General features: G+C 34.7%; 2 protein-coding genes across 2 annotated transcripts; both read left to right on the top strand.

Annotated features, from left to right (window-relative positions):
* The first annotated feature begins 5,284 nt into the window (after positions 1-5,284).
* Positions 5,285-7,981, top strand: LOC143264373 (uncharacterized). Its single transcript, XM_076531241.1, has 3 exons — positions 5,285-5,491; positions 5,636-6,271; positions 6,797-7,981. The coding sequence occupies exons 1-3, from the start codon at positions 5,285-5,287 to the stop codon at positions 7,979-7,981; spliced, it is 2,028 nt and encodes a 675-aa protein (XP_076387356.1).
* Positions 7,982-11,744: 3,763 nt separating this feature from the next.
* LOC105663713 (uncharacterized) lies at positions 11,745-23,149 on the top strand. The gene is made up of 6 exons (XM_012294489.2): positions 11,745-13,561; positions 14,653-14,783; positions 15,182-15,222; positions 15,296-15,489; positions 16,424-16,801; positions 18,424-23,149. The coding sequence occupies exons 1-6, from the start codon at positions 11,883-11,885 to the stop codon at positions 22,985-22,987; spliced, it is 6,987 nt and encodes a 2,328-aa protein (XP_012149879.2). The 5' UTR covers positions 11,745-11,882; the 3' UTR covers positions 22,988-23,149.
* Positions 23,150-23,421: the final 272 nt, after the last annotated feature.

Genomic DNA, 23,421 nt, shown 5'->3' with positions numbered 1-23,421 from the left:
ACAAATGTCCTTCCTGAGACGTCTCAAGTAACCTCTGTAATTGTTGTCTTTGTTCGTCGTATATAGAAATTGATTCTCGAAATTCTAGCGAAAATGCCCGCTTGTATAATCTTATCCGTCTCATTGTTCTTCTTAAGACGAAATGTATCGGTCCGTTTCTGACAGGACCCTTTTCCTGTTGGGGCAAGTTTCTTCTTAACCTCAGAAAGCCTCTCCGTAGTGTCGGTAGGAGATGTTGGTTTCTTATCAACATTATCTAACGCCATTTTGAATGATTTAGTTCTGTATATTCCGATATTTTTCTTTCATCCTTAAGGGTCAATTCCCAATGCCAAATTGTGTCAGTATTTAATTTTGATAATATTATGGACAACAGGATGCTGTTTCAAGATGCCACGTTTTCACCTAAATTTTTTAATGCACGAAGATGTTGAGTGATAAGGTCTATCAAATTGTTCAATGCCTCCGGTGTATCTTTCGATAATTTTGGAAAGACGAGCAAGCTGCGGCAGCCACTGCGAAAGCAACTTGCGCATGACCAAATTTTCATGTTAAATTGTGAAGACACTACTTTCTGATATTTTTTAGGTGTCAGCTTTCTCACGCAACTTCATTTCACGGTCTTTTAAAACTATTTTGTGGACATTTTTTATGCTTTGGAAGGTGTCACGTGGCCACGCTACCTTCTCCTCCACCATCTTCCTCCGTCCTTTCTTTTCCACAATATAAAACTGAAACTTTTATAAAACTGTGTTATAAAACTACTTTATAACAGTATTTATAAATACTTTATAAAACTGAAAACTACAGTTCGTTGGTGTTCATTAATCGCACGTCTACCCTGCAGTGCGTTTCACTAAAGAATGATACATTTGCGCGCGGAAATGCTCCGGCAGAACCACTGACCGGAAATAGATGTCACTACATTTTCAGATACCACGCGCGAAAATACAAATTTTGAAATACATGTAAGAATGAGACTTCCAAAATGTTTCTAATTTTTTAAATTAATTTACTTCATAGTATTGTCTTTATACTTTTCTAATATATTAAATTGTTCAAGATCTTATGTTTTAATTCAATTTTTCAAAATTCTTTCTTACCATTAGAAAATATTTTGGAAGCAATTTCTATTATTTTGTAAGAATTATAATGTATTTTATAATTTTTTTGAAGAATATTTTGTAATAACATTAATATAGCAAGAAAAGAAAGACACTTAAAAAGCACAATTAGGATAACTGTTTTAGGTTAGGTTAACTGTGCTTTTTAAGAGTAATAGTGATTAGCACTACAAGCTATTTATTCATCAGCAGCGGCTATGTTCTGCATCACACTTTGTGTTGATATTTGTTAAAATGTTATATGTTTTAATAAATGTAATGTTTAACGCGTTAACTGCCACGACGGTCATTGTAAAATATATGAAAATAAAAAATTGACAGCGTATTAAGTAATTACCTAAAATTTACGTTTTACTGATGATAGGATTGTATCATGCTTTCAAATATTTGTTTTCATAAAATCTTAAAATCCCTTATTTCGATTTCTTCATAAATGCGCACGACAGTTAACGTGTTGAATATAAGAATATTTCTTTTATGTAAGAAAATTGATATATCATAAATGTTATTAATATATTTTTGTACAATTATTTAAAGAATTATAGAACGTAATTATCTAACAATTTATTTGAACGAAAATGTATTTTTGTTGTACTTGTGAATATCAGTCAAGAAGTAATAAATTCATAATAAAAAGTAGAATCAAAGAGAATTTTATTTATTATCGAAATTATTAGTTCAGAAATAATAAATTTTATATACTTATAGCCGATAATAAAACAAATGTAATAATAAATAAACAAGATTTTATAATTTAATTTTTATTATTAGCATAATTTATATATAATATGAATTTATATAATTAGTCTAATTCATATATCGACGATTTTGATAACAGAGCTCATCTTAACCGATGACCCTGATGATCACCATAAAGTATAGGAATTATTGAAAATAATACGCACGTAAATACATCAAGAAAAAAGGAAACAATCTTTTAAAAAAAAAACGCCATAAATGCTGTTAGCAACACCATAACTGCTGAACTATGATGAACACGAGTGAAGTACCGACTGGATTATGTCGGTAATTAATTGATTAGATTTCAACGGTAATATAACATCAGCGAAATTTCTATTATAGTTCCGCGTATTACTGCTAGATGGCGCCGCGTCGAACCTGCATAAGGGGACGTTCAGATTAGACACGTGCTTGTCAAAATAGCCTAATGTGAACGACATTTAATTAAAGTTCCGCGTATCACTGCTAGGTGGCGCTGCGCCGAACCTGAATAAGAGGGTGTTCAGATTAGACAAATAAGCACATGTCAAAATGACTATTGATTTGGACTATTGGGATTTGGGACTGAGGACGTGCTATTGAACACTTCGTGAGGATAATTTTTGAGTCTTCAGTTTCTTCAAGTATTATTTGGTGTCGTTTATTTTGAGAGGTCTTGTTCTTTTTTTTTTACAAAATCTTGAACATCTAATTTCGGTATTAAAAAGAGTTTTAAAGGTGAGCGAGGGACCTTCCTCCGCTATACCTTGAGTCCCGAAGACCCAAGGTGTTGAGGACGCCGTCATGGCGTCCCCAAGCGACGCCACTAAAGTAAAGGGCAGGAGCGGTAGCGCTGCCCAAAAAAGGAAAACTGCGATGAATGTGGAATCTACGCCGAAAAGGAAAGACGATAGGCAGATGGAAAATGGCTCTGCTGTTGCTGATTTGAACATTACATTATACCCGTCTGGACATAAGGGACCTGCTTATGTTTCTTTAAATCTTAAAAAGCAAGAAAAGAAGGTCAGGAATTCTCAACATTTACTCAATGTCGCAAGAATTGTCAGCGCAGCTGGTGTAGGTGCTGAGGAAATTAAGCCTCAAGGCTATGGAAGGTTCGAGGTGAAATTTAAGACAGTTGAACTCGCCAACAATTTTTCCTCCAGTAGGCTTCCCGAGATCAAGAAGCTCAACCCAATGATCCCAAGATTCAGGGTTCAAAGGAGGGGTCTTATTAGACAGATTAGTGTAGATCATGACTTACAGAATCTAATAGCTAAGTCTGATTCTCCCTGTAAAATTATTAACGCCAGAAGGTTGAATAGAAGGCAGCTTAATTGTGAAACTAAACAAGTGGAGTGGGTTCCTTCAGAAACTGTCTTACTTACTTTTGAGAGAACGGTGCTGCCGGATTCTATCAAAGTCTACAACCTGGTGGTTGTGCCAGTTGAAGTTTACGTTGAGCCACAGAGAACGTGCTTTAACTATTTCCGGTATGGTCACTCCAGTAAACACTGCAGGAGTGCTCAAGTCTGCAGGGTTTGCGGTTCTGCTGATCACTGTAAAGAAGAATGCCCTGACAAGGACGAAGTTAAGTGTCTTCACTGCAAGGGGGATCACAAAACCTTTGATCAAACTTGTAAATAGTTTCTGTTGGATTATTTATGTATAATCCTTTACAAAAATGAATCGTTGAGAATCACTGTTTTCTTTCTTTGTAAGAATCATACTGGCACCACCAGGTCTAAGGGCCTGTGACTGTTTAGAGTCGAAGGCCAGGGTAATAAACATGGTGCAGAGTTTTTCTCTTGTATTAAGTGGACGCTAGCTTTCCCTTTTAGAGTCAGAGCGTCAACCTCACTTCTAGAACAGTTTTCAAAGAGTAAAGACGTTCTTCCGAGCCAGTATAAATAAAACAAGATAATAATTAGATAGAGGACTATAATCATTTACCCATAATCCAATAGTTTCAAACTCAACAACATATCTCTAAGCAAATGGCTTTTGCAAATGTAAGTTTCTGGGAGGCTCGGGACTTTGTCTCCAGGGGTTCTCAATCCTCAAGTTTCCAAGGCTCCCCCTCTAACGACAGAACATTTTCCACCTCTTCAAGCTGCCTCTCAGAGCAGCGTGATGTCTTTGAAGTCCTTTGGAGGCCAGCAAAGACCTGCTCCTCTTTCAGCTTGGAGTAATACTAACTCTCTCAGTGGTAGCACTACTTCTTCTGAAGGAAGTGTACCATTAAATACTTCTGTAACGCATAAGACTACTGCATCAATTAACAGTGATTGTATAAGTGATTGTATATCTACATTATCACCGGTTAAAAGAAACATTAAGGTTTCGAGTCTGAACAACGCTCGCTTCAAAAGCGAAGTCTCTCCTGCTCCATCCACCTCTTCTCCAATTGTTTCCAATTCTAAAACTGATCTCACCACTTCACCTCGTTCATCCTTTGGCAAAGTACTCTCTTACAGTCCCCTAAACGCTTCCTTATCTCAACAGATTTCTACCCAAATTAAAACTTCCTCTATGACTTCTCTTTCATCTTCCTCCTCTGTTAAAAGTGTTAATTCTCTTAAACAATATAAAGCCAATCCCAAAAAGAAGTAGTGATGGCTCAGTCCATTAATTTACTTGTTTGGAATTGTAGAGGAATTCTCCCTAAATATTCTGAGCTTCCTATTCTTTCAGTTCAAAAAGATATTATTCTTCTCACTGAAACATGGCTTCAACCTAACAAGCATATTCATTTAAATGGCTTCACCATCCTTAGGGCTGACAGGCTGGGCTCCAGGGGTGGGGGCATTGCTTGTTTCATTAAAAGTTTATTAAGATTTCAAACCATTTCCTTTAAGAATTACATTGATGATCATACAGAAATTTTAGGTTTTCAACTCCTCACTTCCGCTGAACCTCTGAACATAATAGTAATTTATAGACCTCCTGGTTTTCCTTTTAAGTATCATTTATGGAAGCCTTTTCTTGAGAATCTCTGCCTTCCAGGTTCCACTATAATTGCTGGGGATTTTAATGCCAATCACAGCATGGAACTCAGAGGTAGAGGACGTGGCTGGCATTTCTCTTTTAAGAATCATCAATGAGTGCAATATTTTTATTCACAATTCTCATACTAGTTCTCATCTTGGTTCTCCGGGTCAACACAGCAATAATTTGGATCTTATTTTATCCACTATGGACATCGCTCATTTTATAACGTCTAGTCAACTTGATGATACTCATGGCTCCGACCATTTTCCAATAGTTGCACAAATATTTCATTGTGCTCCTTTGCTCAAAAGTTCTTTCAAACTCTCCTCTAAGAGAACTGATTGGTCTGAGTATCAGGATATCATGGAGAATAACTGGTCTTTTTTCCTCTCACTGGAATTCACACTCAGCTCCCAGTACTCTCGCAGTATTCAATTTTTACAACTAAAATGAGAGAGGCTGTACAGGCTTGCTCTCCGTCACGGTCCCTTGGCCCTCGGAAAAGGCACGTTGTTCCTGCCCCTTGGTGGGATAAGGAGTGTGATAAGATGTTGAGGTTGCGAAAAGCTTCTCTTAAGAAGTGGAAACACACTCTCAGATTGGAGGATTGGTTTGCTTATAAGAAGCAGGCTGCTTGTACTAAGAGAACTCTCAGGGTTCGGAAGCGACTGTCTTTTCGTCGCTTTGCTGGTGAGCTAAATAGCCGTACCAACGTTTCACAGTTGTGGAAGACTGTCAGAACATTTAAGTCTAGATATTGTCAAAACACTGTAAGTGATGGTTGATCTTTTAATCCTAAGGAAATTGATATTGCTGTTTCCAAAATTGCTCCTCCTTGGGCTCCAGAGCTCCCTTTGACCATTCCTCCTGATAATTCTGGGACTTTTTTAAATGCTCCCTTCACCCTGTTGGAGCTTAACTATTCGATTGACTGCCTACGCGAGGGGTCTTCTCCTGGGCCTGACTGCATAGACAACACCATGATTTTTAAGCTCCCTGTCAAGACCAGGCTCATTCTTCTGGACATTCTGAATGATCTTTACTCAAACAATCTTATTCCGGCAGAATGGTTGTCCTCTCACCTTCATTTTATTCCTAAGCAAGGGGGTAAAGGGCTACGTCCGATTAGCTTGACCTCTTGCATCTGTAAGCTTTTTGAGAGAATGGTTAAGCTTCGTCTACAGTGGTGGTGTGAGACTAGTAACATTCTGCCTGACTCTCAAGCAGGCTTTCGTAAGGCTAGATCTTGTCAAGATAATATTGGAAGTATTATTTTGGAAGCTAATAAAAGTTTTATGCTTGACGAGTGCACAGTTGTCGCCTTTCTGGACATATCTGCTGCTTTCGATAGTGTTCATATTAATACCCTCATTGGAAAATTGGCGGATCTTGGGCTTGCAGGCAATATTCTGCATTTTATTTCCAATCGTATAAGGGTGTCCCTCAGGGCGGCGTCCTTAGTCCTCTCCTTTTCAATCTCTATGTTAGTAGTGTTTTGATGCATCTTCCGTGTTATTCAAAATTCCTACAGTTTGCTGATGATTTTGCCGTTATTGTTACTCACAAAAATAGGGCCACTGCCATTGGTATCTTAGAAAACTGCATTGAAATTATCAGGCAAAATCTCTCTGCTTTGAATCTGGATCTGTCCCCTCTCAAGACACAGTTCTTTTTCTTTTAATTCAGGCAATTCCTCTCCTGGCTCTTTACATCTTTCCATAAATGGGCACATTATTCCCAATGCACAAAGTGCCAAATTCCTAGGCATCCACATTGATCAGCATCTGCGGTTTGACACTCATATACACAATCTTGTCAAGCACTGACAGCGAACTTTAAATGTCATCAGATTTCTAAGAGGAACTTGGTGGGGTTGTGACCCTTAGACCTTGCTCATTATTTACAAATCCGTTATTCGCTCTAAGATAGAGTATGGCTTATGGTGGCTCTTTTCTTCCCAGAAGGGTTTGGCAGCCAAATTGGAAAGATTACAGATTCAAGCTGCTAAGTTGGCCTTAGGATTGAGATTTTCTTCTCCGAACAACGTTGCGCTTGCTGAGGCCAGACTTCCTCCACTAAGGGTCAGGGCAGAGTTTTTAGGTTCTAAATACTTTCTCAAAGTTTTCTCTTTTAGTAATAATCCTATTTGTTCTTACCTCGAAAAGTTCACTGAGCTGTGGAATGCTTCCTATGGGGGTTCCTCTGATAGGAGGAAACGGGGAGAAGTGATTCACTCTTGCTTGGCCTACTCTCTTCCTCTCAAAGATCATCTGTATACTCTTCATCGAGCTTCTTGTCATTTGTCAGATCTAGATACACAGTTTTCTGAGATCAATGTCAATACCTCCTTTGGTCTTCATCTTCAATCCTCCCCCTCTGCAAACCTGGAATTTGCATCTTTCATTTCTGAAAATTTTCCTAATCACATTCTCATTTTTACAGATGGGTCTAAATCTGATGATTCCCCATCTACAGGTGTTGCCTTTGTTTGTGCTCAACTCAATAAGAAATTTGCCTTAAGCCTTAACCCTCATGCTTCCATTTATACTGCTGAGTGTGCAGCCATATCCTTTGCAATTGATATGGCAAAGGAGAACAAGGATTTATCCTATCTTATCTGTTCTGATTCGCTTAGTGCCCTTCAATCCCTTCATGTTAAACCTTATACTGCAAGCACAAATCCTTTTATTGTTCGGATTAAGGAGAGTTTAAAAACATTTAACTGTGACTCTAATTCAGATAGTAGTATTTCCTTTCTTTGGATTCCTTCGCATCAAAACATTGAAGGAAATGAGCTTGCAGATAAGGCAGCCAAAGAAGCTGCTCAGAATCCTCCCTCATCCCATATTTTTATTCCTTACACTGACTTCAATTCTATTCTAAGAAGAAGATTATGGGAGCAAGCATCAGAAGCCTGGCTTAAAGATTCTAATCGCAAAGGGTCTCATTATTTCAACACTTACTTCGATTCTTCTAAACACCCATGGTTTCATAATCTCTGTATCTCTAGATTTGTATCTTCCTGGGTCTCCAGATACAGATCTAATCACTACAATTTTGGTGTTTCACTGAAGAAAATAGGCGTCGACAGTTCGTCGAATTGTCCTTGTGGTTTTGTTGATCGTGATTTAAATCATGTCATCTGAGATTGCTCTCTTCCTGTCTTTCAGCAACATAGGAGGGTTATGTTGCGTAAGCTTCAGTTACATGGTTGGAAGCCCCCTCTTACAATTGAGCCTTTTCTTCAGGGAGTTAACTTACAAGTCATTGCGATATTTACGGAATTTTTGAAGTCCTCTGGACTTCAAATCTAGGCATGGCTGTCTTAATCTAATTACGTACTTTCAGAAACTCTCGCGACTCTGCGTTCGTCAGGAACTTGAAGTTATCTGCGTTATGTGTACCAACATTTAGAAGATTTCTTAGTTATTTATAAAGGAGTATCTAGTTATGTATAAGTTTTATTGTCATTGCGCATTATATCACTGTATTTCTCTATTTTGTACGATCCTGCGTATAAGTTTCTTGTGTATTGTTATGTAACGCAAGCGTACTTGTTATCATCCTGAATATAGTCATTGTAGTATGGCAACACGACCGTGAGGATATTTACAGAGCGCGTCTGTACTTTGTTATATCGATGACCATAAATTAAGAGCGAAATTTAAACTATCTGAGCGTGCAATCATGTACAATAGACAAAGCTTATATTGTTAAAGCCACTCGACGTGGGTGTTCATGCTTGGGAAAGTTTGGGAATCCAGAGAATAAACGTAGCTTCACTTTGAATGTTTGTAGAGATTAATTTATTAGGGACCGTATCGAATATGTTGTTTTCGACTAAGTCGCGTACAGTTCTTGAAGGTTTCAAGATCTCTCACGAATATCCTGTCTTTTCATGCACTCGAAGAGGGTCGTAAATTTTCGCCTAATACAAGGACTTTGTTTTCGCGTTCTCTGGGTCTCACGCTTTCTCTACGCACATGTTCAATGTTACGTTCCCGCGTCTTGGCGGAGCCTCCACCACCACGCGGCTGAGGGTGGACCACAGCCAGGAGAAGGGGCCCACATCGGACGGGGGTGGACTCCTCCACCATTGGACAAGGGATGATCCTGAGGGAGGATCCAGGATCCAGCGAGGAAGGGGCATCGATCCGCATCACCCGAAGATCTCCTCCGCCAAGCGCAGAACGATCAGACTAATTTTGTATTTCATACGCTCCAGTTCGCTCTTATAAAAAGTACTTTGACAATTATCTGAATAAATAGTTGGACTTAGTCGTTTTCCATCTTAAATCTGTTTCGAATCATTTCTACACACCGCGAGCAGAGCGCTCAGCGCTCCACGGGTTAACTTACCCACATCCCAAAATCCCTAGACCGCGGACGGTAAACGTAACAGTTATTTATTGCTGTTCTTTTTGTTTTTATTCATGTTGTTTACTTTTATCTTCTTCATATGTATTGTACACTGTTGTATGTTTGTATTTCGCTTATGGGCTCTCTGCTCAAAGCGTTTAAATAAACGAAACGAAACATGTCAAAATAGCATAATGAGAACGACATTTAAGGGGGGCAATACCTTTAGACTGATGAAAATAAGCTGATTTTTGTGAATTTTTTTGTATAGGATATCTTTGTTTTGCGTTTTCGAAATTTCAGGTATAATTTATTATAACTATTGCCTATTACACAATATTTTTTGTTTTTAAATACATTTAAAAATGGCGGAATTATAACAGTCCTTCCTGGAAGTGTTTGACGCGTCTCGTGAATCGGTGTGGGTTCTAGCCTGAAACAAGTTTGCAGACAATGTTTCGAAAACTAACATTCTCAGTTAGTAGAAGAACCTCAAATGTGTGAAATATGCAAAATTGAAGAAATGGCGCGCTTTTAAAGAAAAACTTTGAATTTTATTGAAAATTTTTGCACTATTTTGCAATAAAAACGACTTTAATGTTCAATTTATTTCATACATTTAGGTTCATATGTTAGATACTATTGTCATGGATATGTGCAAAAAATTTGAACGCGATTGATAAACTAGTTTTTGAGTTATCAGCCACATCAATTATAGAAATGTAGTTTTGAGAAAAACGCGTTTAAAGTTTCAGTTCTCCGCGCTGAACGCGTGTATACCCGCGGCGCTAATCGGCCATAACTTCAAAAGAGCTTCGTATTTCACTTAAAAATTTTGAGACAGTATTCTTAAGATGTTACACTAACATTTTATGGAAAAAAAATTTTCAATTTTTTAAGATTCTAAAGGTATTTCCTCCTTTAATAGAGCGCAAGAAAGCCATCGTCCGATTCATGTACTCATCACATTTTCTTCCATAACATACAGTTTACTTCAACTTTTTAGAAGCAAATTAATTGCTAAATTATCTTTATTCTCTCAACAGATTTTTATTAGCTTTCTACAAGATCCTGTACTACAGCGCACACTACAATTCACGATATTATACTATTGTGATAATTCCGTCCTAGAATTAAGTGTTAATAATGTATTTATCTACTAATAAAATATATCAAGTCATTTGATGTACAAAAGTGTTTGAAAATAAATATGAATAAGAACATGTATTTGCTATACTTACCTACTTATAAATCCCGTCATTTCGATCCCTAGAAATTGCCTGAAATTTTAAAAAATAAAAAATAAAAAACAAAATACTGAAAATATGTACTAGGAGAACATGCATTATGAGCAGCTATATTTTGTGCTTCATGGAATTTTCATAACGAAAATTTCTAAAATTCTACCGACCAATTTTGAAAATTTGTATCAGGAAAATATGATATGCGAGGAGGTGGCATGACGGTATTTCGGATTCAGGGACTGGATTTTGGAATTTTGTATCAGGAGAACGTGATATGCGAGGAAGTGGCATGAAGGTATTTCGGATTCAGGGACTGGATTTTGGAATTTTGTATCAGGAGAATATAATATGCGAGGAGGTGGCATGATAATTTTTCGAATTTAAGTTCGGATTTTGGAATTTGGTATCACGAGATTACGATATGCCAGGAGGTGTCAGTATAATTTTCCGGATTATCGAATTTGGTGTCACGAGAATATGATATGCGAGGAGGTGGCAGCATAATTTTCGAACTTAAGGTACGGATTATCGAGTTTGGTATGAGGAGAATATGATATGCGAGGAGGTGGCAAGATAATTTTTCGAATTTGCCATCAAGAGAATATGATGTTTCAAAAATGCATCAATTTGATTTGTTTGAAAATTTGTTACGCAGGATACGCTATTATCTTATGGAAACGTTGACCCTTGCGCTGTTTTAAATCATAAGATATAGACATGCGCAGTAAATTTTTATAAAGAAAGTAATGAAAGAAAGAGCAGGCGAAGCACCCACAATGATAACATAATTAGTTTTTATGTATCCCTTAAAAAGTGTCCCTTAATAAGGATTTTACTATACTATCATTGTAAGAGTACACATATAATATTTTTTTGCCTTGTTTTCGAGCATGTGTACGGCTCAGCGTTACTCACGGACATGTTTCTGCGTAATAATATGATTAGGAGAATGAATATATGCGTTAAACACGGGGAATTTTAATTAAGCGTTCACAAACACTCAACAAAAATAATTATTATTATTTAAAAGAGAAATATAAAATTCTAGTTTATCAATAAAACATTAATCAATCAAAATTTCCTTCTGATATGAATCCAGAGCACAAACAGGACGTAAAGATATTATCAATTATTTAACCAAATCAACAAGATTTTAATTTTTTCCGGTGATTATTTTTTTGAATTCTAGCGCGAGCAAATTATGTACGTAGCTCTTGCTTCCTTCTTCTTTCGGAAGATGGTGCCAGCATCGGCGGCGCCATATACAAATCCATCATCCAATGCGCAATTGTTCATCATCTTAAAATCAGCAATAAAAACATTTGAAAATATACAAACGTTGACATTGATACTCAAAAATTTCCATTAACCTCTTATCTTTAAAATCATGTTCTCCACATAAAATATTCTTAAATATTCTATTTAATTTCACATCGTATGTACAATGAACGCAATATGGACGTCTTCCATCACCAAAATTAATCCCAACAAAGAAACCTTTGAATCAGACATTGAAGAACTTCTAACAGCGAATGGATTTCATTTGAAAGCGCACAAAAATCAAAATATTTTCGAAAACTCGTCAGAAGATATCAGTGCCTCGACGAATCAAAATCATCTGGAGAACGAAATAGAAGAAGTACATCTTCAGATGAGATCTAGAAGCGTCTCTCGTCTTCGAGGAGAGAATATTTCAGAAAACACCACTGTTCTAAAAGTGTATTCAAAAACAATTTTAAACGAGAACGAATTAACGAGTAAACTTTCAAACACGGACACTAATGCACAGAAAGAAGCAACGTTATGCGAAGGAATTGAAGTTCCCGAAGAATGTAGTAAAATGAAGGACAAATTAAGGAATAAGGAAGAAAAATGTGTATCTGACGATAAAATGAAGAACGTGCCTGTTAGAGAAGCAAGAATGCATAATCGAACCATTGAAGACCCCGAAGTAATCGAAATTTATTTCAGCAAAAAGGATGTGGACTTAGACAAAAAACTTTGTATGAGAACTTCTGCAAAAGAGGATGACGCATCGATTTCTGGGACGAACGCTAAAACTACTATTCACAATGTAAAACACACAAAACCTGTTTCGTTAAATGAGAATAGGTTTGTAGAACCCACTCGAGATCGACAGAACAGTGTTGATTGTAAATTTGAGAAAAGTCCGCGTGATTTGAAGAAGATTAAAAATGAAGTGAACGATTCAGAAACAAGTGGAGTATTTAAAGGAAAAATGGACGGAATTGAATTGGATATGAAAGAAAATAGTTGTAATAAATGGTGTACACAAAATGATTCCTCTGTTACGGGTGAGGTGTCTTTGAAAGATTTATCGGATAAAAAGAACGTTAGATCGAACGAACGAAAATGTACTACAGAAAATACTGCTCTGAATTTAGCTAACGATTTACGTTGCTTGAAAAATGAGAACTTTGAAAATTCACCGAAAAATTTGGCAGAAAATTGCAGTAATTCTCAAAAATGTGATGGAGGAAATATGAACTTTTCGATATTCGAGGATACTCTTTTAACAAGAGCAAAAGAAAATCAGAATATCTGTTTAAATTCTACTTTCATCAAGACAGTGTGCAAAACGGAGGAAACTGATGTGAAATCGAATGAAAGCGAACTTTCTAAGTCGTCTCTGATTTCTGAAGGTTCCGAAGATTTATCATCGGTCGAAAATATAACAATAATCCCAAAGGAAGAAAAATCGAGTGTAAACTCATTGAAGGAAAATAAGATTAAGGTAGTGATTGAGAAACGGGAAAACAAGGAGGAAAATTTTGAAAGAGATGTATGCGATGATGTGAAAAGCAATTTATCCACTAAAAACGTCTCGTCGATGATTCATGATAAAAAACAGATACAAGATTCTCAACATGAAATCGCGAAAACTGAGGTTACAGATTGTAAGGATGAAATTACGCCGAAAATGAAGCAAATTAGTTATTGCGAGCGCATGGATATATGTCAAATGTTAACGAGCATTCATGAACAATTAACTTATGATTTGAAACGAATAAAAGACATCGAAGCGAAATTGCAAGGAAAATTTTCTGCGAGTTCGAATAATTATACGATGCCGTTGCAGTTGTTGGATAAAACTGTGGCGAGGTATGGAAAGAAAATGAGTAATTTCAATTTTTCATTTTCTCAATTTCTCAATTTCTCAATTTCCCAATTTCTCAATTTTTCAATTTCTCAATTTCTCAATTTCTCATTTTCTCAATTTCTCATTTTCTCAATTTCTCAATTTCTCAATTTCTCATTTTCTCAATTTCTCATTTTCTCAATTTCTCAATTTCTCAATTTCTCAATTTCTCAATTTCTCAATTTCTCAATTTCTCAATTTCTCAATTTCTCAATTTCTCAATTTCTCATTTTCTCAATTTCTGATTTCCTCAATTTTTGATTTTCTCAATTTCTCAATTTCTCAATTTCTCAATTTCTCAATTTCTCAATTTCTCAATTTCTCAATTTCTCAATTTCTCAATTTCTCAATTTCTCATTTTCTCATTTTCTCATTTTCTCATTTTCTCATTTTCTCAATATTCCAATTTGTTAATTTCTCAATTCCCCAATTTCTCAGTAAGGTGAAGTGGGGTAAGTTCGTAAACGGAACAAGTGCGCATACAGGCTATTTTTATTACCCTATGAGCGAAATTTCTCCATTTAGTATGTTTGTTTCCTTGTTTTATTTCCCTATATCCCCCTTTATATTTTAGCTAAGAGTACTTGTTTGCAGTATAGAGTACTTGCATAATGCAGTAAAAAGCATTTTATAGCAGATTTGTTAATGATTCTGCTCTTGCCCTATTGCACATGAAATAAAGTTTCAAAGTATTTAACTTCAAGTTACGTTAATACCCCATTTTCGGGGAAAGTGCAGAGTAGTTGACATTTCAAACAATTTCCTATCAAAATCAAAATGTGCAAGGAAAATTAAGATCCTAGTTAATATTAATTAAATAGTAGTAATTGTGCAAAGCGTTCGATATCGAGAGTGTTAAGTATTCACATAGCAGGCTGAAAATACATACGTTTAAATACCAACTTTACAAAAACCAGTCTGCACTTATCCCACTTTAGCTTATATAATTTTAGAACAAAAAAATTTTATCGAAATAAAATATTTGGAATCAAAATTTTAAAATAAGAAATGTTATACAATTCTTGTTGTGAAATAGTTTGTTAAATTACAATAGGTGCAAGAGTTACATACACGGGTCAAACAATAGCCCCAAAACTCAATGTGAAATTGCGAAAATCTTGTCGACATATGGGGAGCAATTAATGGTAGCTGTACATAACAATACAGTTGCTTTGAATGGTCAAGGTTAGTACACTTATTTTTAAATGAAATACAAATAGGTAAACATATTTGTTAGTTTTTCTATAAATTTTTATGGATTTGCATATTAATAATTTAATTTTTTCAATTTTATTCTTGAATAGTTCCATCTTATTGAATCTATATTTGATCGTCAAATTTTGATATTTAATTTTTTTTCGAAAATGTATTACTTTCAAAATATATACATATTTACATATATTTTCAAATGTGCGTGCTACATGTTTACGATTATCTACTTTTGTGAAGATAAGAAATAAAATTTTTGTATATACGAAAGAAATGAATTTGCTCAGTAATATATCTATAGTGTAAGTCTAAATAGTTTTTTAAAAACATTTTCATAAAGTTTTATCAATATAAGGAGCATGATATTTTTATAGAACTACAAATGCAGTTTCATGGGCAAAATTTGAATGATAAAGTAAGTAGTAAAATACAATAAGTAATTTTGAAATTTTAATTAAATAATAAAATATTGTTTGCGATTGATTTAGAGGAATATCTTAAAGGAAATTAATTCGTCTTGGAATTATTGGCAACCCGAAATAGTGCATTTAATCGGAACGATATCACTTTTGGTGAAGCACGTGATGGACAAAAATGAGGAAAAAGAAAACGTTAAAGATCCACGAAAATATAAGACTGTGCCTCGTCATACCACAAACAATTTTATTGTTCACGATTTAAAGTAATTTTTTATAATTCTATTTTGCGTTTTACGATGAAACGGATGAAACATTATTTATTTAAAACCCTTTTTAAAACGAGATGTTCTGTTATATATAGATCATTATTACATATATGATATACATTTTATATGTACTATATATTTTACTATAATTTAATACATATACATAATATATACATAATTTTTAAGTAAACTATATAGTACATATATAATGTACATATATATAATTTTTAAGTAAAATATGTAATGTACATAATATATACAACAATGATTTTAAAATTTCTATAAATTACTTAATAATTTTTTTATTATATTATTTTAAATTATAAACGAAAAATATCAAACAATTCATGAAAATTTTCAAACTGAAAATAATATATTTTATACGCAAATTTGAAATACTTTTTGGTTTGCTTTTTTCATCTTGAAACCTAATATTCTTTTACACAAATGTTTTCGAAAAGTCAATCTACATAAAGCAAAATATACATGTAAAGAGTAAGCAGAACCGATTTTAAGATCTTCAAACATTTCTCCTTTAAAAAAAATCATTATTATTAGCATGGCATAGTTCAGTCAATATTATATTGCTTTCGTGAATAAACTTTATTATACACTGTATAATAAGTAGACTAACAATTATAAGATTTATAATATACGCAGAATTTTCAATTTCACATTTTACAACGATTAATTCATATCTTCTGTTTCATATTTTCTATTTCATATTCTGTGTTTCATGTTTTGTATCTCAAATTTTGTGGTTCATATTTCGTGGTACATATTTTATAGTTCATGTTCTGTATTTCATATTTTCTGTTTCATGTTTTGTATTTTATATTTTATATTTTATAAATTCATTTTTTATTTTTCCTTTTTTTCTATGAATTGCTTTCAAGCATCAATCAGCAAACAGTAACATATAATATTTCAGATCGAAGCACAAAAATGATCGAGTGAAATTTGCAAAATTGAATCTATTCAAAAAAGAAAGTGCAGTCGAGACACAAATATCTGTCGCTTCAAATTTGCATCAAACCAAATCGAAAAATTCCGTGAAACTCTTCAATGTTGTAAATCGAGAAAAGGAAAAGATTCAGAACGATCTCCGGATTAACGAGAAAAAAACGACCGATAAATCAAAAACCAAGAAAGAATCCACCAAAAACAAGAATCATGGATCCGCGAATCAACAACCAGTTTGGAGACCAGGTGGAATTGTTAAAATTCCTTCTTCGAATAGTGCCACTACGCTGCAGAAAATTCGTTCAAATGTCAAGGAAAAGACGAATCTGTTTTCGGAACATACCAAGTAACATATAATATAAACAGTAATTCGTATGCGGTACCGTAAGGTGTCTCACCTAAGTAACTTGAATATCGTGATTATTTTTTAAGATAGGGAATATTGTTAGAGAAAAATATTATTTTCGAAGAGACAGATATGATGGTTAAAAAATTTTTGTTCGGACCACTTTTCACGGTTATTTCAAGGTCATTAGAGTTATTCTTAAATGAGTATATTATTATCATTATAGCATGATAGCTGCAGTAAAAAAGAATTCAACGTTTTATAACACTATGATCTTTTTATTGCATGTAACTGTACAACTTTTGTCTGAAACATTTTTTCATATTTAGAACCGCTTCCGAAATATAAGAGTGGGATCGTATGAGATAGCTTGTATAATATAATAAATAGCTATAATAAAAAAGGATCACAATACATAGACAATACTTGATCTTAAAGTTTTGGTGACTCCATGGGAACATATGAGTGGAAAGGATTGAAACACATAATACATAACAGCGACTTACAGGATGTCTCACAATTAGTGTAGGTCCTTGAAATGGAGGGTAGCTGACGCGATTCTGAATAAGATTTCCCTTTGCAAAAATAGGGTTTGAAGCTTCGTTTTTGAATTATTAAGCAAAAACACGGACCAATCATAGCGCGAGGATTACACATGCGCAGACAAGAGAGCGGCAGCTTCGGATAACGCATAGTTATCCAACGCGTGGTAATCCAACGCGTAGTAATACAAGGCGTGGTAATTCTAAGCGTAGAAATCTAACGCGTGATAATCTAATGCGTAGTAATCCAGCGTGTGGATATATAACGTGCAGTAATCCAGCATGTGGATATTCAACGCGTAGTAATACAACGCGTGGTAATTCTAAGCGTAGGAATCTAACACGTAGTAATCCAGCGTGTGAATATCCAACGCGTAGTAATCCCGCGTGTGAATATCCAACGCGTAGTAATCCCGCGTGTGAATATCCAACGCGTAGTAATCCAGCGCGTGGATATTCAACGCGTAATAATGCAACGCGTGGTAATTCTAAGCGTAGGAATCTTAACGCGTGGTAATCTAACGCGTGGTAATCCAGCGTATGGATATTCAACGCGAAGTAATGCAACGCGTGGTAATTTAACGCGTAGTAATCCAGCGTGTGGATATTCAACGCATAGTAATCCAGCATGTGGATATTCAACGCGTAGTAATGCAACGCGTGGTAATTCTAAGCGTAGGAATCTAACGCCTAGTAATCCAGCGTGTGAATATCCAACGCGTAGTAATCCAGCGTGTGAATATCCAACGCGTAGTAATTCAGCGCGTGGATATTCAACGCGTAGTAATGCAACGCGTGGTGATTCTAAGCGTAGGAATCTAACGCGTGATAATTTAACGCATAGTTAATCAACGCGTAGTAATCCAACGCGTAATAATCTTCGCGCTTTAATTGGTCCGTGTTTTTGCTTAATAATTCAAAAACGAAGCTTCAAACCCTATTTTTGCAAAAGGGAAATCTTATTCAGAATCGCGTCAGCTACCCCCCATTTCCGGGACCTACGCTAATTGTGAGACACCCTGTATACTTATCACGAATCATTCTAAAAATGACTTCATTTAAACTATTTCATATTTTCAGGGCGGAGAAACCAGCCAAAGCGGTGAGTGCCTCCAAGAAGAAAATCTCCGACGACTTTTCATCCTTAAAAAATATATTGTCATCCATGAGAACTACATTAACAACTAACAGCCATAATTCCAAAATTGTTGGTAAAAGAAGCAACACGAGTATGAAGACCAGTCCCAGAATGAAACCAAGACCAGGAACAATAAGAGCAACACCGAGAAATGAACCTGTCCGTCAAGTTATAAAACATCCCAATTCAAAATTCAGCGAAAACAGAACACACGATGATGTGCAGAAACGTTCGAAAGAATCAAAAACTCTTTCTTCCTTGAAAGAGACAAATGGCAAGGAAGTTAAAAATATAACAAGCCGTCAGTTTTATGATAAAATCAATCAAGCTACATTTGATCCACGTTCAGAAGCAATTTTGACGAAAGAAGAAACTTGTAATAGCAAGGAAGAACCAACGAGAGATGATTCGAGTCGATTAGTTGAAAATCTTCCCAAGTTCAATGATACGCTTCATGAAAACCGTCAAGTGACAGAAACGATTCCAGAAGCTCTAGATTTATCGAAAAAGCGCAAAAATACCATCGATGGAGAAATAGGTATCGACAAACATCGATCAAAGGCATCTTCCGATTATTCTGTTAACACAAACCATGTGACGCGTGTTAGGTCGAAGTATGAGTGTACCGGCTTCGACGTTTCAAATCGTCAAACGTTGCTCAACTCTGTTTCTTCGCCGAGTACCCAGAAGACAGAACAGAAAAATGAAAAGAGAGAGCTTGACGAAGAAACGCTAAAGAAGGGTAGAACTAATTCGCACGCGTTGTCGTTGAGTAGATTGAAAGAGTTCCTCTGCGAGCAGGGAATCGATGCTGATCTGGTGAACAGAGCTGAACGAGAGTTGAAGGACAAACAGAGAACAGGTAGATACTCGAAGAAGAAGTCCATTAGTTTTGCGGATATGTTTTTCAGCGTTCGAGATGATCAAAAATTGCAGAAGGTTTTAAAGAACGAACATTTGTGGGATATGTTGGAGGGGAAGGAGGAAAATGATATTAATCATGGGAATAATTTAGGGAAGATAGATCATAAAAGTGATGGTATTGATAGTGAGAAGAGTTTGAAGTATGCAGAAAATGGTAACTGTGAAACAGACTTGAAACACATGGAAAATGCTATAGATTCTGAGAAAAATTTAAAGTACGTAGAATGTCATGAAAATGGTATTAAATGTGTGGAAAGCTTAAAGCATATGGAATATCATAAGGAAAATGATATTAGTTGTGAGAATAGCATAAAATGTACAGAATGTCACAAAAAAACTGATACTGATTGTGAGAAGTGTTTAATGTACGCAGAGTGTCACGAAGAAAATGATATCAGTTGTGAGAAAAGTTTAAAGTATACAGAACGTCAGAAAGAAAATATTGAGTGTAAGAAAAACTTAAAGTATATAGAATGTCATAAGGAAAATGATATTGATTGTAAGAAAAGCTTAAAGTATACAGAACGTCATAAAGAAAATGATATCTGTGAGAAAAGTTTAAAGCAAGATGGCATTGATTGCGAACAGAGCTTGAAGCATAAAAAATCTTGCATCACAAACGTTGTTGATAGTGAAGCAAACTTAGAATGCGCAGAAAATGTTGTTAATCATGAGAGGAATTTGAAACATACAAAAAATTATAAAGGAAATGATTGTGAAAGTTATTCAACGCTCGAGGAAATTAAAAGGGGTGAGATTATGGATTATGAAAACAACTTAAAATATATTGAACGTCATGAAGAAATCGCTATTGGTTGTGAAGGAAGATTAAAACACGTAGAAAATGTTATTAATTGCGAAAGGGATGATTCTGAAGTTAATAAAGAAAATCATATAAATTTTCTCGAGAAAAATTCTAGAGGTACACGAATTTATGATGATGATATTAACTGTGAGAAAAGCTTGAGATACATAGGAACATATGAAGAAAACGATGTTAAGAAGAATTCAAAATCTGCTGAAGTTTACGAAAATAATGTTATTGATTGTGAAGCTGGCTTAAAAAATGTAGCACTTTTTCAGAAAGAATATAATAGTAATTATGACAGCTTAAGATTTCCTAGAAAACATGTGAAAATCGATATTACCCCGGGAAAAAATTTAGATAGTCATTGCAAACATGGCTTCAAGCACACAGAGAATTATAGAGAAAATAGTACTTGTGGGAATAATACAAAGCAAGTGGAAAATCATAAAGAAAATAGCAATAATTATGGAAATAGCACAACGCATATAGAAAATCATGGAGAAGGTATACATTATGAGAGGGACTTACAACGGACGAAAAATCAAAAAGAAAGTAAAAATAATTGTGAGAGTAGGTTAAAGAATATAGAAAATTATAAGGAAAATTGTATTAATTGTCAGAGAAATGTAAAACCCACAAAAAGACAAACAGAAAGCAGTATTAATTATGATAGTAGGGTAAGCCATATAGAAAAAGATAATTATTTTGAAGAACGTTTACAACATACAGAAAATTGTAGCAATAACAATAATAATTGTGATAGCTCAAAGTATCCAGAAAATCATAGAGAAATAGATATTGCTGGTGAGCAGAATTTAAGACACACAGAATATCACAAAGAAAGTAATATTATTTATGATAGTAGCTTAAACCATGTAGGAAATCGTAAAGGAAACGGTATTAATTGTGATTGTAACTTAAATTATGCAAAAAATTACAAAGGTAGCAATACTAATTATGATAGTAACGTAGAGTATGTAGCAAATCGCAAAGAAAATAATGTTAATTGTGATAGTGATAATAGCGTAAAGTATGTAGGAAATCAAAAAGAAAATAATATTAATTCTGATGGTAGTTCAGATTTTGGAGAAAGTTACAATGAGGGCAATATTAATTGCGATAGTAGCCTAAAATATGCAAAAGATTGTAAAGAAAGTAATATAAATTGTGACAGAGATTTAAGGTTTGTAGAAAATAACAAAGTAGATAATATTAATTATGATAATAGTCTGGAGTATGCAGAAAATCACGAAGAAAACAACGTTAAGTGTGACAATGCCTTAAACAAATCAGAATATCATAAACACAATAGCGACTGTGAGGATAGCTTAAAATACACAAAAAAACAAAGGGAAATCGATATTAATCGTGAAAATACCTTGAAATATGTAAAAAGTCACAAAGGAAATTTGGTCAAAAATTCTAGTAACGTAGAAAATTACAAGGAAGATAATTGTTGTAATAAAAGCTTGATTAACAAAGAATATTCAATCGATTGCAACAAAATGAACCCACCAGCAGAAGGCGAAATCGTAAATCACGAAAGAAATTTAATAGGTTCTCCGCAACCGGAAATGAGAGACGCTGCATCATGCACCGAAAAAAGTAACAAGGACGTTTATTCGCAAACCAATTTTCAAATTAAAGATTCAAAAACTTTGGAGATTGTTCTGCAAAACAACACTTCGTCGAAAGAGCTACGAGTTACAGAAACACAGACGGAAATATATTGCATGAGAAATACAAGCAGCAAAGGCATAAACGTTTCTTCCATGACGGTGGCACATCCGATCAATAATAATTCCATGGAAACCATAATAGTCTCCTCTCTTTCTACATCCATGGCTGACCAGGTCGATCGTAAAAATTTCCGCAAAAAGAATTTGCGAAAAGAATCGTACAAATCATCGAAATCCATCGAAACAACATTTGACGACAGCGAAAATTCCTCGAAAAAATGTGACAATTTCTTCCGTCAACTGTTGAATCAGATTCAAGAGTCTAACTGCGAAAAAAATGATGCGTTGAACGAGTTAAGCTTCGTCGAATCGAATGCGTCAACGTCCACTTCCGCTTCTTCTCCTGAACGTGAAACAGTAATGAAACATGCACATACATCAGCGACTAAAGTGATTTCAAGCGAAACGATGGCGGCTTTTCATGTGACCGCTATCAGAATTCGCAATATTTACAAAGCTGTCGACATCTACAAACGGAAGTTGAGGAACGATCTGAAGGCTGAAAAACGATCGAAGCGTGTGAATAAAATTTGTAAGGAGAAACCGAGTTGCGTGTCTAAAAGCAGCAGCGTCGATTCCATTTTCGCGAGAAAGAATGGAAGTGACCAAAATGGCGTCGTTCAGATATTTGAAGCGTTGAGGCAAGAGGATGATGAGTCTTCGGATGTTTGCGAAAATGAAGAGGAAGATTATGAGAGCACTAAATCATCGTCAACGATGTGGTCTTACGAAAGCACTTGCGGAAAAGTGGAACTAAAAATTTCCGGAAAATTGTCAGATACAGTTCTTTTAAAAGACGTGGGACATTTGATGGACTTCTTAGTACAAAAAACGGACGATTCGATGGGAAAGACTGATAGCGTTCATACAATTTCAAGCAATTCATGCAGATTTCAGAATAGGTTTCAAGATAACGAAACTTCACGATTTTCTATATTTTCCAGAGAAAATTTGTTACCTTTAGTTTATGGAATTGTTTGTTCCATTGTTTTTTGGTGTCTACATTTCACAATAACTTGTGACGTTGTTTTGTGATTGTTGCTTTTGTGTACGTTATTTGTTTGTATCAGTGTTGTTTTATTATTTGTATTTTCTAGTTTGCGTTTTTTTGTTAAATAAATTATTGTTAATACATAATTTGTTGTTATATGCTTATGTAGATAGTATTTGTTTGTAGAATTTTTTTAAAGTTTATTTTAGATTAGCTGTATTGAAAATATCAGTGTTCTTTTATTATAGTTAATATTATAAGATACATTTTCAATTTTAATTCTTATTACAATTTCTTTTTTGACAGATGATGTTAATAATTTCAAGTAGTTTCTTATTATTAATTATACCAAAAATAAAATTGATTTGCAGTTTCATTTACTATTGCAATTCTTCTCTTAATAAACATTTTTGACTTCACTTAATTATTATTAAATAAATGGATCTTATTAGTATTGATAGATAGTCCTATACTAAAT

This window comes from Megachile rotundata, chromosome 4 (assembly GCF_050947335.1).
Source record: "Megachile rotundata isolate GNS110a chromosome 4, iyMegRotu1, whole genome shotgun sequence".
Classification (NCBI taxonomy): Eukaryota; Metazoa; Arthropoda; class Insecta; order Hymenoptera; family Megachilidae; genus Megachile; species Megachile rotundata.
This window is presented reverse-complemented; position numbering and strand designations above follow the sequence as displayed.